Here is a 15,510-nt window from a genome sequence, read left to right as displayed (position 1 = left end):
TCATATGAACTTCCTGCGTCTGTAAAATGTTTTGGCATCTATGAACTACATGCACATATATATGTGTGGTTTGGTTAGAACAAAAAAAAAGTCTTACATATCCTCGGTGCAGCACTGAGAACAAGTGTGAATGTCTGATCTGATCACATGCCATGACGCTGCTTACACTAAACTAACTTTAATCAAAACAGTTGTCTGTATATTAGTCAAAGATGAACGTCACATGGTATACACTCAATCAGGGAGTCCAGACTCCGGCTTCACTGAAACCGGCGTGACCAATCCACCACAATCAGATGAGCACAATGCAACAAACAAAAAAGATGCGATATTTTTCTTAGAAGGCAATCATATGCAGGAAAATGTACGTACGGAAGCATACATATGCTTAGTTTCAGTGGAGTGTGCGTACGGGTTAGACGGTGGCCAGCCCACGAAAAGTGGCTCATAGCTCTAGAGGCAGTCATAATAAAAAAATACATTTTAAATATATTCACATAAAGTTTGGCAAAAATAGACATTTTCCTTGGCATCTGTAAATAGACAAAAAAGAACTATCGTGAAAATATATCTCGGAGCACAAAAAAATTTCTTTTTTACGAAGGCCACAATACATGTCTTTTCCGCGAAATTTGGTGTGCCAACATATAATGTGTGGATGCACACCCAAATATCTTCTTTTCCAGATATTTTGAGATACGTACATTTGGCAGCGGCATCTACACCTATAAGCCAAAGTGGATTTCCGGATGTTTGAGGGCTCAACTAAATTTGCCGTAGAGACAGACGAATTTCTGGAGTAGTACTATTATTTACGATCCCCTTGGTTAAGTATTATACTCCCTCCGTTTCTTTCTATAGTGCCTATAGATTTTTGGCATTTGTTTCAGAATATAAGGTTGTAGCTTAGCTTTTTTTTCAATTACCCTCTCCCCGTTCAGCTTCCAAATTTGTTATGGTAAGTTAGGAAGATATGGATTTCCCAAATTTTAGGTTGATCTCAAATCGTTCAACTAGGGATCTTGTGTAAAAAATACTCTTGCGCTAATTTCCGTACCAAAAAACTATGCACTATAGAATGAAACAGAGGGAGTAAGATATTGTAGGTTTTTTCGAAAATGCTATGTCTTCAGTTGTGGCTCACATTTCGGTTTGTATCTATTCTGGAGTATATTGAAATATACTACTGGTAGTAAGTATAAAACATCTTATAATGGTGAACAATGAACGTAGGAGTGTAATTTTAGACGTGAGCCAAAATTTTCCAGATGAACTGTACTAGTTAAGCTGCTTCCTTTGACCAAACGCGGCGCGACAGCCGCACGCCGGACTCGAGTCAGAAAGAGAAGCTACACTAGGTTCCACATAAGATTTTATTCGAGAAACTGGATCCAGACCTCGTGGTGACACGTTTCCATATGCCTCATGACTCCTCCTCCCTCCTCCATTCCGTGGCCAAGAAGAAAAAAGAAAGAGAATGGAGAACATGTTCTCTGCACGTTCCTTCCCGCCAAGTAGCTAGCCGCTACCGAGAGTGTGATGGCCAACGCATAAAGACACACACGACACTCTCATCTATCAACTCCAACTCGTAGATCATAATGGCTCCACGCAGCGCGCTCCTCCTCCTCCTCTCTACCATCTTCTTGCTCCAGCTCCTCCTTCCGGGCACCAACGCCGCAGCCGCATCAGCGCCGACGACGACCGGCATTGCTGCAGCAGAAGTCCCCATGCGTCGTCGTCCCACGGCCAGGAGATTGCTGCTGCAGCCGAGCGGCGCCACCGCCACCAACTCCTTCGATGTTCGTCGTGCGGTGGCCGCGGCGGCTAAAGCCAAGCCGAATGTGGAGTTCAACGCCGGCAACAAGCCGGTGCCTAAGCAGATACCTAATCCCGGGAAGAATTAGTTAGTCGATCATCAGATAGCTAGCTAGCTATGTCATCAGCCTTTTGTATAGCTACTAACTAGGTATGAGCAAGTTTTGTATTTTCTGTTTAGCTCAAAGTTCAGCATGTAAATCTTGGGTTTTCTAGATTTCCTACAACAATGAAACTGTTCCCCCATGGATTTTCTGCGCTCCTAAGTCTTCCCAATTTTAACTCTCTTGAATCATTGCTCTTTCACCATGTTTTGCTAATTTCAGCTCTCTTGAATTGCCATTACCTTCAGTTGGCAGCGCATCCACAACCTCAAAACGAAGCAACCTATGTAAGATAAACAGAAAACTTGTACGAGAAACAATATATTAAATGAAATATTATATCAAATCAATAAATGTAAATCAAATGCAAATACTTATATTAAACAAAAAATGATGATCTATCATGGATCTATGAGAACTATATGTCTATAACATCTGTATCAAACCACTGCTAAGTTCTCAAGTTGAGGAGCCCAATGTTCCATCATCTGGGCAACTCTTCAAGTAACAATATTTGTTTGCCGCAAGACTAATTAAGGAGCTACTATATGGAACAACGAAGAAGAGTCTAACTACTACTCCATATGACCAACCTCCCCATACAAAAAGAACAGTTATTAGTTATACATCACACAAACCACAAAGCCTATTCTACAAATCTTTCGAATTCTAGGCATTGATGTTCCTGCTTGCCTCCGGACCTGCCAACTAACACTCTGCAACTATTGCTTAATATACAAAATTAGCACAAAGGTGCCACCTTTTTGACCTGACGATTCCTATGTGATCATTGCCTCTGGACTGAAGGCGATTGCTGCATCTGAACTGGAGGGAAGAACCCCATGCCTGGTGATGGAAAGAAACCGCTTGATGTTGGAGATTGCTGCGGTGCCTGTGGAGACTGCTGCTGCTGGCTCTGGCTCTGGCTCTGATTCTGAGCTGGTGAAAGAGGAGGTGGAGGCAGCATGTTGGGCAGTGGAGGTGGCATGTTGGGCAGTGGAGGTGGCATAGAGCTAGCCATCATCCCGAAAGCTCCCCCCATTCCAAACATTCCTCCAGCATTTTGACTGAACTGCTGCAGAAGTGACGGCAGGGCAGGTGGCAGTGGAGGGGGAGGTGGTACAAATGAACCTGGTGCTTGATTTATCTGCGCCAATGGCTGCATGCCTGCAAGAGAAGTAGGTGGTGCTCCATTCTGTTGTGCCTGTTGCAATTGCCCATAGAAAGTGGGAGCACCCATATCACCGGCCTCCGTGTGATTCTCGATTCTAGGCCTCTTTGGTGTCGGGAAGCCTGGAGGCGCTTCAGAGAGCTCTACAGAAGGCGAGCCACCACTCATGGAAGCAGCTTGTTCAGCAGCAAAGGAGGCCAAAATGGAGGAGAGCACCTGCTCTGGAGATGACAAAGATGCAAGTTTATCTGCCATTGCTGCTGCTGTTTTCTTGGGCTCATCGCCTGCAGCACTGGCTGTAGCAGAGAGTGAGGTTGCCAGATGCGGTAGTTGATACTGGGGAGATATTGGGCTTATTACTGCATTCTGCATCATCGCTGCAGTTTGCTCTGTAGGAGTTGTAGTCATGAGTGTACTAGAAGTAGACCATGCCCCACTAGTGACATGAGCACTACCAAATCGTTGTCTTAGTTGCACGGCATGTTCAGCCTCTGCTCGAGCAACCTGTGTCAATTAACTCTGATTAGCCGCAAGCAATGCTGAAGAAAGTTAACTGTAACTACATAGAAAAACTCCACCAATAACTGAAAAGAATAGAAATGGATACAACATACGTAGAGAAGGTACATGTTTGGATTGTGAACATTTAAGCATATACCGCCCAAGAGAACCACTGAGCTGTCTAATACAAGCTGGTCAGCTTCGCAGCTCATAAGAACCCGTAACTGGTACAGCAAATATGACTACGGCCCCATTTTTCTATGGCACATGTCCATTAAATTGTTGGAACGGGAAGCAATCTAATGGGAAGTGGCTTGTTGTATTGAAAAAAAAGCCTTAGGGTGACAATGGGAGCTTAAGAGCTGTAAGAGGCAGATTTACAGGTGGGACACTAAATATGTCAGTCAACTTTTGTACGCACTTGCACAATCAGGCCATGGTTAGCCCACTCCCTTCCATTATAAGGCTGAACTCTACGGCAGATTCAGTAGTTGCTACCTAACTTATTAGAGAGTTCAACGCTTTAAGCAATACAATTATATCAGAGGATTCACCTTTGCACATGTACATGTGCTGTGCGTCTACACTCTAAATGTGTTTCCTATGTTCATTTATCAGTCAACTCAATACTCATCCAGAAATCTGTAAACAACTTCAACTCTGAAATGTCAATCATACAGGAAAAGGCTAGATATATTCACTATCATGGGGCTCTTAGACAGCATCAAGTTTCAAGAATGGCGCCCAGATTATCACAAGATGGAGAAATGGCTCGAACCATAATGAGGATCTGATGAAACCAATAAAATGCACAACACAATCATGTATTTAACCTAACAAACATCTCGCTTCTATTTGGGCAATAACAGCAAAAGCATCAGAGAAAATACCTACCTTGGATGTCATTTCCTAGGGAAGATCAAGAGTTCATGACAGAAAAAAAAGGACAATAACAAGTAAGAGGGTATGAGAATATTACTTACTTGCAACTGATTGCGGATAAGCTCTGACTTTATTTCCTGTTACAAATAAACAAAAAAGAATATAAAGCTTTGTTTGTAAGCTAGATAATTTGCATTCAGGATAGAATATTTGGAAGATGATAAGAAAGGTGCTAAGGACCTGTTCACTAAGAGCTTCTTTTAGGTGATTGATCAGGGTTATTCTAGCCGCATCAACACTTTCAAGTTGCTCAATGCACTGCTTCAGATTTGCTTCCTGTTCTTGAAGCTTGGAAACCAGTGACGGCGCTTGCTGGATATCTATGGGAAAAATAACTTGAGCATTAGTACTACATATCAGATACTTAAGCTCAGGAGATCAGGTGGAATCGTTTTATAATGCCACATTGTATTATAATGTCAAAAGCATCAGAACCTTTTCATGTCCATTTTCTTCTTACTTTGGAGACATAGAAATCCAGTGTAAATTTGGGTTCCAAATTTTCAGAGATGAATAGCTCCAAAACATGGTAGGTAACTATTAATATGAGCATAATTTTGTATGCTAAAATATGAGAAAGATATTTTGAATCTGATATTAGCATGCAACCATAATTATGACAGAATAGACAACTATTATTTTGATGCATAACAGCATGCAAAGCGCCTGGATGTGATGTAATAAAGGAATACAGATGCATGGACCATCACTTATGACATCAGATAATGTATGTCTGATATTGTTTCTTCCATTTAATGTGCCCACGTGATCATGACATTATGATGACTCATCAATGGACAGATTCTCTCAGTTCCTCTTTTTTTTCTCAAGAACACCTACTAAATAGCTTAAAATAATGCTGGAACTGGATGCCAAACGTACTGTAACAACTATGACACAAGACACAACAAGATAACAGAGCGCAAGAAATAAAATAGAAACATTCCACAATGGCAGTCGGTTGTCCCTGATATTCGGAACTAGTGAAGCAAGCAAAATCCTTACCATTAGTACAAGCCTCATCTACATCTTTATCCATCTTCTCCAAAGCACTCACGGTAGTCTTGCATTTGTTTAAAGCCGTGTCTTCGTCAAAATATTGATCAAATACAGATTGGTACGCAGTTATTATCTTTTCAGGCATCCCGCTAACAGTTAGTTTCTACAGTGAAAAACAAACAACAAGAAGAGCTGTCACTCTCAAATTCATCCCAACATACTGAATCAATGTAAGAACAAGGAACAAAAAATCTGTCACTGGAGGGCAATTTACTTTTATTATTGGACTTGGATCCTTCTGAGCACAATTTGAAACTGAAGAGGGCTTGGAGGTAGGATTTGAACTTGTGTCGTTTTTATTCAATATGGGGGGGTTATCACTAAGAATGTCTTTCAGACTTTCACTGCGCGTTCCAAAAACTTTCCGCTCATCCCAAATCCCTATCTGTAGATACAAACCAACAAAATTGAGAAGTTACTTTATGGCCTTGCACTCACATTAATGAATTCATTTCTTAAATTCACCACAAAAGGTAATTTTGGCCACTTAGTCAGAATATAAGGATAATAGACGAATTACATAACATAAAACAACAGCAGGATATGCATTATAATACTTCGCCAAAACATGTAAGTCATGGTAACTGTAGCACGATGATGGCACCAACACATTTTCACCCCTCAGTGTTCCTGGACAAACCTAGAGAACAGATAGGCTTTCTGGATTGAAGGAAATTAATTATGAAAGAAAAGCAACTTACTAGTCTTGCCACCACTTTCTTTCCATTTTGTCCCCCATTTTCATAGAAATCTTTCAGTAACCCAGGAAGAACCCTCCAGAACTCATTCACAAATTCACTTCCCTTGCGTTTGCTATTTTGCAGGATGTCATTTGACAGATACAGGAAAGACACTTTCTTATCAGTTGTTGCATTATTAAACTGCTTCTCCCATGTATCGACAACCCTTTTGGCTCTCCTCCGATGAAATATGCACCAATTTGAAAGTGCTGCTTTGAATAAAGGAATACAATAGACAACCAAAGGCAGTATATATTGTACGGCCATAGTATAAGAGGAAGCAAATAAATTAAGTTGACATTTGATACTCCAGAAAGGAAGCGATCAAACAATGTGATATGAAGACATGATAAGAGCACACAATGTACATAAATCCAAGCTGAATATACAATCATATAAGAAAGTGGGACATATACTCATACATCCACATGTTAATATAGGCTAGATCTGCAACCCAGCCAATCACATGTTAATATACTGCAATTTAATCACTCAGTTTGACTTTGATAATTAATGTTCTTGCATATTTAATACCTGAGGACCTAAAAGGAGGGGATATTATGCTTAAGAAAGTGATTGAAGCATTTGCAAGAAACACACTTTGGTAACTTCACAAGATTTTATTACAAGATTGATATTGATAGACAAATATTAACTTGAGTATAACGTAGCATATAGCATATCATGCCAACCCTTCCTTATATAAGAAACAAGCACAAAGCCATGCAAACAATCTTATGATCCACATTTTTATAGTCCATATGGGAAAGCATCTGCATGATGAATGCTCTCTTCTTACTCAAACTCCAATTATTCCTTTTCCAACAATTTTCTATTGTAGTTTGTGTAATTGAGATATAATTCACCGAACTGGTTCATTCATCAACAACATTAAAGAATGTTGAGATGCTTTGCCAATAGAATGGATCAGTGCAGTAAAATGCAACTTCTAATCTGTTTTTGACACAATATAGATACATACCATCAGAAAAAACACCACAAAGATTGTTCAAGCAACTAACCAAGTGGGGTGGGGTAGGTCGACTGGCAAGCAGAAGGAACTAGTTTGATCTTTCGAACCAGATTTGTACTTTAATCCCATATTAAAGGAAGTGACAACGTATCAATAATTGCGCTGGCTTAATTTGCTAACCAAGCTACGACAAGCCCAGGTAACCTAGAGTACTGCACAGCAATTTAGAGTCCTAGGAGTTCCTGCCATCCCATGTCATTTCGTGTAGAAACCATCATTAAAGGCAGAGTGCCAAATATCTTTATCCCGGGACTAAAAACAATAGCGGAAAAAAACATTGACTGTGCAAACACAAGTAGTCAACAAACCGAAAATATAACACAAACTTTTTCCAGACCAAAAAATCTGACACAAACTTGATACACCACAAAACTCACTGGACAAACAAAACGTGTGCCCAGGCTCATTTAAATACATTTCAAATAGACAAATACACGGAACTAATTCTCCTATAAGAAGCCCGAGAAGATACATGACCGAGCTACAGCAATATTAGTCAGGTAACCTAATACACATGTGCAGTCTTATGAGTTCCACTCGTGCACACCAACAAGCAAATAATACTATACAAATTTGTGGGGAAAAGAAGACCCCGCAAATTAACCAATAAAATGGTGCAGGGAACGGTAGATGGAACACCAAACGGGACATTCCAGGTTAGTTTGTTTGCTACTCTTCCACATTGCAGTTTAGGGCTCTATTTCACCAGAATACTGAATCAAGCAAGACTACAAGCAGGAGAAACCACGAGCTGCGCTGCTGAATTTCCTAGCGTGCGATAAAATACGTTCCAAAATAGATTGAAAGAAGGATACTCTGGATGCTCGCAGCGGAGCTGCTGAGCTTATCAAGCTTATCGGAGAGCCTCTCCTCCGTGAACGAGCCGCCGCCGCCGCCGCCAGTCGGCTCCGCCTTAGCATCCGCCTTCGTGGCCGCCATCACGGCGGGTCCGCTCCGTCGCGGACCCGATAAACCCTAGAGGAATATGTACTACCTCGGCGGGCAAGATCGAGCCAATCTTGGCGCAGAAAAAATCGCGGAAAAAAATACATATCAGAAATCCCGGAAAGCTGAGGTGAAGGAGGAGCTTATCGGAGATCCTAGGGAGAGAGGTGCGCACCACGGTTGCGAGCTCCGGAGCTTGAATTTGCCGGCGAAGGGGAAGAGATGGGGCGGGGAAGGGGGAAGGGCGGGGCTGGGCGAGACGAAAGGGTTTCCTCTGGTTTTGGGGTGGTTTCTCTGTGGGTGTGTGTATTTCTTCCCCTTTTGGGGAGTTTTTCTGCCTTTTCTTTGCTGATGATGATGATGAAGCTGCTATAAAATTCAGGATTTAAGGTTTTTTATTTATTAAAATAACGAGCAAATAATTGCAAAAGTGTACTAAGGAGATAGACATGATTAATCTTGTGAACTATGGAAACACGTCCACGACACTATTTAGAACCGTCTACTTTTGGTACGGGTTTTTGTCTAGATACCAATTGCGTGATAAGAGTTGACTCGTGAACTATGGAAATATGCCTGGAACAAGTTGACGGTGTTTGCATACACGTTACGGGTAATATTTTATACTTCCTATAATTCTTAATAATTGTTGTGGCTTTGGTTCAAACAAAATTATTTAAGTTAAATTAAACTCACGATATTATGAATCAGAGGGAGTAACTATTTTCTTCAAAGCTCTGGGAGATGATCATTATCTTTGTTACTAGCATCACACCAAGATCTCTCTTCCATTGCTCGAAGAGATTAGCCATCACAACCAAACAATACTTAACTCAATAAGGTTTTACATACATGGTTAACAAAGACTGGTTAATTCCTCATCGTAGCTAGGCTAAAAATTCGGCCATCCATAAGAAAACAAACCATACCGGGTAGCAGAATAAAAGAGGGCACATAGATATGGAGATGTTGGATATATTATCAGTTTTATCCATGATTTAATCCATGGAATCAGTAGATAAAACATGACTAAATTCGTTGAGATTAAATTAATCATGCAAATCATCATGGAATAGATAAGCAGCAAATCCAAACAGATTGCAACACGATCAAGTCACAAAAGTTCACGTTGCAATATTTATGAAAGTGTAGTGACCTAATCCTTAGACCGTGAGATCATATCTAATCTCCATCACCGGAGGCTGCTCTGAGTGCATCAACCCTCACACCATAACTGGGAGATCATAAAAGTGTTCCCGGGTATTTTGAAGGGGTAGGTTAAGGCATACGTGTCAAGATCGGAATTTGTTCATCCGCGTGATGGATAGATACTCTGGGTCCACTCGGTGAGATTACATCCATGAAGCTACGTAGCGTATGGCTAGGTCATGAGGATGGAATATCATGGGACCGAGTTGAATTGTCTTGTCGGTAACGAGATCGAACTATAGGTATTATCATACCGCCGATCATATCGCGGACGACTCCTGGTATTGAAGTAAGAAAGGGAATAGAACTCAACAAAATGGTTCAAACAACGATATTCTTCGTGGAATTCACAGGGGTCATTATGGGCGTCCCGGTCCCGCTATTGATCATTGATCTGAGAGGTGTCTCGATCATGTCTGAGGATTCCCTAATCGCTAGAGTAACACACTTAAGGGTTGGTGATGCATAGAGATCAATCTAGATATTTGGAAATCACTGGAGTAAAGATAGAGAGAACCGAAAAGGGTTCCAGGAGAATCCGAAAGGTGTTCGAAGTGATTTGGGAGGTGTCTCCAATCATCATATATTAAATAATATGTATTATATATTAATTAAGTGAATTAATATTAAATATATTGATTTAATTAATAATAAAAGGATGGGGGTGCCCATTAAGTGGGCTAGCCGGACACCCCATGGGCCAAGACGGGCATGCTGGGCTAGGGTTTGGGAGCAAATGTGGGCAACCTAGGCCGGCCGCACCACCCCCGCCTTTTGTCCCACTTTGGTTGGCCACCACGTCCTTTCCCTCCCCATCTCCCTTTATAAGGTGGAGGGATGTGGAGGACGGGTGCACATAATTCCCCTCGAGGGGAAAGGAGATCCCCCTTGAGGCGCCTCTCCGCTCCCTCTCTCTCCCATTTTATCTCTCGCGCGCGGTTCCTCGAAGAGCTGCTGATGCCCATAAGTATAGGGGATCGTTGAAATCTTCGATCGGAAGTATTACCCAAATTTATAGTTCAACTCAAGGGGAACACAAGAATGCCAAGAAGACCTTAGCAATTGAGACATCACTCTCAATCGCACTTGCATATCAATAAACTCACAAAGCAAGTGGTGATTTTATATCAGTTGATTCAAAGCAGTAAATAAAACCAGCTGATTTCCAATGTTCACCGGAATAAATAATGCGAAACTTTCAGTGGCTAAAAGCGTAGGCATGAGGCAACAATGGGGTAATGTATGGATGATATTGATGATGTAATGTCATCCAACTAACATAGCATTCATCTCTAATTCAGTTGTGTGTAGGTGTGTGATCCTAATATAGTTATGTGTACTAATTAACTAAGAGAATTGGCATAACATCTTTTATCTTGCTTGCCCATTTTACCAGGGCCAACTTGGAACTACAAGCAATTAAGGTCTACCCTTTCGAATAGACCAGAACAAAACATTAAGATTCATGAATACACATAATCCTCGAACTACCACATCTTCCCCTTAGTTTTCCCTATCTGTCACCTTAGGGATTCACGGGGTCAACATTGAAAGGACACGGATGTCGCCTAGAGGGTGGGGTGAATAGGCGATTTAAAACTTTTGCGAGATGGGCTTAACAAATGCGGAATAAAACTAGCGTTTACTTTGTCAAGCCCAAAGCCTATATACTATTGTTCACCTATGTGCACCAACAACTTATTCTAAGCAATGGTTCACCTATGTGCACCAACAACTTATGCTTAAGCAATACAAGCAAGTATGTGATAGCAAGATATATATAACTTCAAGCACGATGGCTATCACAAGGTAAAGTGCATAAGTAAAGAGCTCGGGTATAGAGATAACCGAGGCACGCGGGAGACGATGATTTATCCCGGAGTTCACACTCTTGCGAGTGCTATTCTCCGGTGGAGAGGTGCGGTTGCTTAGTGCTCCCGAACGCCACAAGAGGCTCACCTTGAGGTGTGGTTGCTCGATGCACACCAACGCCACAAAGGCCTCACCCCAAGATGCGGTACTCACACCACACACCGAACGCCACAAAGGCGCCTCACCTAAATCTCCGGTGACCCTCGCCACAAAGGCCTAGGTCACGGTTCCACTAAGGGATTTCCTTCGAGGCGGAAACCGAGCCTTACACAAAGCTTGGGGCACGCATCCACAACTTAATTGGAGGCTCCCAAGAAATCGCCACAAAGGCCTCAAATCCGTCTAGGGTTCCAAGAACCCAAGAGTAACAACTTTCTTGCTTTCACTTCCACGAATCACCATGGAGAACTCAAACCGATGCACCAAATGCAATGGCAAGAACACCACAAAGATGCTCAAGTCCTTCTCTCTCAAATTCCAACAAAGCTACAAAAGCTATTGGGGGAATAAGAGAGGAAGAACAAATAGGAGGAGGAACACCAAATTTCTCCAAGATCTAGATCTAGTGGATTCCCCTCACAAAGAGAGGGATTTGATTGGTGAAGATGTAGATCTAGATCTCCTCTATCTATCTCTCAAATAGATGCAAGATTCATGGGAGGGAGAGGGAGATAGCAAGCTCAAAGAGGGTCAACAATGGGGGCAAAAACGAGCTCAAACTGTTGGAAAACTTTGGGGAAGAAGACCCCCTTAAATAGGGCAAGAGAAATCTGCCCGTTATGCACAAAACTCGTCAAAACCGGAACTTCCGGTCATTTGGGGCGGAACTTCCGCCCCCCGGAAGTACCGGCCAACTTCCGGGTGAAGTCGGGCGTCCCCGGAATGCTTACAGTATAGTTTCTGCGTGCAGATTCGTCATTTCCGGAAGTTCACCGGAAGTAGGGCGAAAGTTCCGGTCACGGCCAACTTCCGGCCAAAAAACTGCTTCACGAAAACTTCAATAACTTTTGCATCCGGACTCCGATTTTGATGATCTTGGGCTCGTTTCGAAGCTAGTAAAAAGCTCTACAAGATCATGCAGGGAACCATCATAGTCCAGTAAGGTAGGATAGAAATAAATGATGAAAGGTTTGACCTATCTAAAAATACATGCTTGGTAAAACCTCCAACCTCGAAAATGCAACAACTTGAGTTAGGAAACTCGGATTTAGGTGAAACCAATTTTTTTGTAAAGAAGATGACAAGAACTACCCCACAAAGAGTGAAAAGCTTAAGAACAAGTGGGGTAGGTTTTTCTATGTATTTTAGAGTGAAACCTCTCAATACGAGAAACCGAGAAAAACTCCAATATCGAAAACGCAACAATTGATTCATGCGGAATCCGGTTTCGATGAACTAGAGCTTGTCATGAGAATAAGCACAAGCTCTAAAACACCATATGGATAAGATCCAAATAACAACCAAGAAAGATGATGCAAGGATGCAAAGGTTTGAGCTCTCCGAAGGATACGATTGAGTTACTCACTCGAGAGCCCTCTTGATAGTACGACAACTAAACTATAAACCGGTCTCCAACTACACCATGAGACCGGTGAGAAAGAAACCCTATTGTTCGACGTGTTTTTGTACACCATGGTAGCTCACGACAAAGTTCTGAGTCCGAGAATAAAACAGTACTCAGCAAGTAAAGCTGCCATACATGGTGAAGCTAATCGTTCAATTGATTAATTCAACCTGCAAGCATTGAGCTTGTAAATCAATCGATCCAAGCTATATATGAGCATGGCACGCTCAGGCAGCTAGCACTATCACGTGCACGAGCGCCAAAGCAAGTTCAAGATTGAGAAGGCAGATAATTAATTAGGGTATTTTGCAGCTGTATGTGTATATAAGCTGACCAAGTACGTACATGTGTGTGTACATGGCGTCGGTCGGCCCGTTCGCGCATACACGCGAGAAGCTGTATACGAGCTGATCAGTTTGCCTCAAGTACACAATATATTTTGGCTAGCTGACCCGAACGATCGGATAAGCATCACATGTTCGTACGGGTGAGATTCTTCTGGAGGCTTAGCGCGTTCCAGCGTTGAGATAAACATCGCTGCCGGCTTCATCGCTAACCAACCCAGCGTCGCCCCGGCCGGTGTCTATAAAAGGAGGCAGAAGAGAGATCGATTAAAAAAGGACGAAGACACAGGAGACGAACACGGAGGCCTCACGCACACTCTCGTCCCCAAAGAACAGCAACCAGCCAAGCTCACGGAGTGAACTCACGGCAAGAGACGCAGAACACCCGGCCGGCCGCGGGGATCTCACGCGAAGAGGCGCACGCACGGCTCTCAGCGGGTGGACGCCAGAGGCCCTCGTCCACCGACGCCGAACGCCGACCAGGAACAAGAAGTGGAGACCATGGCCGCCAATGGTGAGAACAGTGGTTGATTCTCTCTCTTTCTCTCTCTTAACATGCATACCACACCGTGGAGCACGGAGCTCGCGACGACGGCGTTCGAGTTGCTGGCCGGCGGGACGCGACGGCGGGCAGCCTGACGCCTCTACTCCTGCAAGCCATCGCCAAGGCGCGTGTGACGGGCATGCCAGCGTCCAACGCGGCGTCCTCACCACCACTTGAGAGTCGTGACAACGACGCCCATGTCGGGGCTGCAGGTGTGCACCCGGCGTCATCTCCAACTCCGTGAGTGACGCCCAACGAGACGGCGTCATGGTGATGGGGCTGCCGGCGTGCAGCCCAGCAACATCTTCACCGCCCCCGAGACGTGACGACGACGACCTTGACGAGGCTGCCGGCGTGCGGCGCGGCGCCACCTCCATGGCACCCGTGAGGCGCGACGACGCCGACCTTGACAAGGCCAACGGCGTGCGGTGCGACGCCATCTCTACGACGTCCGCGAGGAGGCTGCTGGCGTGCAGCGCGGCGCCATCAACACCACCACAAGCCGCGACGACGACGTCCGCGAGGAGGCTGCCAGCGTGCAGCGCGGCGCCATCAACACCACCACAAGCCGCGACGACGACGTCCGCGAGGAGGCTGCCAGCGTGCAGCACGGCGCCATCAACACACCCACGAGCCGCGACGACGGCGTTCGTGACGAGGCTGCCGGCGTGCAGCACGGCGCCATCAACACACCCACGAGCCGCGACGACGGCGTTCGTGACGAGGCTGCCGGCGTGCAGCGCGACGCCATCAACACCACCACAAGCCGCGACGACGACGTCCGCGAGGAGGCTGCCGGCGTGCAGTGCGGCGCCATCAACACACCCACGAGGCGGGACGACGCCAACCTTGACAAGGCCAACGAAGTGCAGTGCGACGCCATCTCCATGGCGCCTACGAGGCGCGACGGCGCGGCGCCATCTCCACCACACCTATGGGGCGTGACGACAACGTCCACACCACCGGCAGCGCGACGTCATCTTCAACTCTACACCATGTCACCGACAACGATGTCAGGGCTGCCGGCGTACAGTCTGGCGCCATCCGCCATAACGAGGACGACGCCGACCTTGACGAGGCTGCCATCGTGCAGCACGGTGCCATCTCCACCACCAGCGAGGCGCGATGATGACGAGTCCGTGACAGGCCGCAGGCGTGCAGCGCGGCGCCATCTCCACCCGCAAGGCGCGACGACGACGAGTCCGCGCCGAGGCTGCTGGCGTACAGCGCGGCGCCATCTTCACCACACCACGAGACATTGCGACAACGTCCTTCACGAGGCTGCTGGCGTGCAGCAGGGCGACGACATCCGTGTAAGGGCTGCCGGCGTGTAGCCCGGTGTCATCTCCAACTCTGCAAGTGACGTCCAAGGAAACGGCATCATGGCGGCGGGGCTGCAGCCGCGTAGCCCAGCGACATCTTCACCGCCCGCGAGACGCGGCAATGACGTCCTTGACGAGGCAGCCTGCGTGCAGCGCGGCGCCATCTCCACTACCTATGGGACGCGATAACGACGTCCGTTCCATGGCCGCCGTCGTGCAGCGTGGCGCCATCTTCACCACCGATGAGGCGGGACGACAACAAGTCCGTGCCACCGCAGCCGGTGTGCAGCGCGGCGCCATCTCCATCATACCACGAGGCGCGATGATGACGAGTCCGTGCCC

General features: G+C 45.1%; 1 protein-coding gene across 1 annotated transcript; it reads right to left on the bottom strand.

The window, feature by feature from the left end:
* Positions 1-2,278: 2,278 nt before the first annotated feature.
* Positions 2,279-8,580, bottom strand: LOC124674627 (protein enabled homolog). The gene is made up of 8 exons (XM_047210670.1): positions 8,489-8,580; positions 8,184-8,386; positions 6,297-6,544; positions 5,810-5,980; positions 5,542-5,698; positions 4,717-4,856; positions 4,578-4,613; positions 2,279-3,597 (listed from the first exon to the last, which is right to left on the bottom strand). Exons 2-8 carry the CDS (start codon positions 8,305-8,307, stop codon positions 2,710-2,712), a joined length of 1,764 nt encoding a protein of 587 aa, XP_047066626.1. The 5' UTR covers positions 8,308-8,386; positions 8,489-8,580; the 3' UTR covers positions 2,279-2,709.
* Positions 8,581-15,510: the final 6,930 nt, after the last annotated feature.

This window comes from Lolium rigidum, chromosome 7 (assembly GCF_022539505.1).
Source record: "Lolium rigidum isolate FL_2022 chromosome 7, APGP_CSIRO_Lrig_0.1, whole genome shotgun sequence".
NCBI lineage: Eukaryota > Viridiplantae > Streptophyta > Magnoliopsida > Poales > Poaceae > Lolium > Lolium rigidum.
Note: the sequence above shows the minus strand (reverse complement) of the source record. Positions and strands in the feature narration are given on the sequence as shown.

Bases quoted from the DNA above. Each gene is read 5' to 3' on its own strand.
- LOC124674627 (XM_047210670.1), bottom strand. From the start codon at position 8,307: ATGGCGGCCACGAAGGCGGATGCTAAGGCGGAGCCGACTGGCGGCGGC. The intron at 5,699-5,809 runs GTAAATTGCCCT...TTTTCACTGTAG, and splicing joins ATCCAAGTCCAATAATAAAA to AAACTAACTGTTAGCGGGAT. The intron at 3,598-4,577 runs GTAAGTAATATT...TAATTGACACAG, and splicing joins TTATCCGCAATCAGTTGCAA to GTTGCTCGAGCAGAGGCTGA.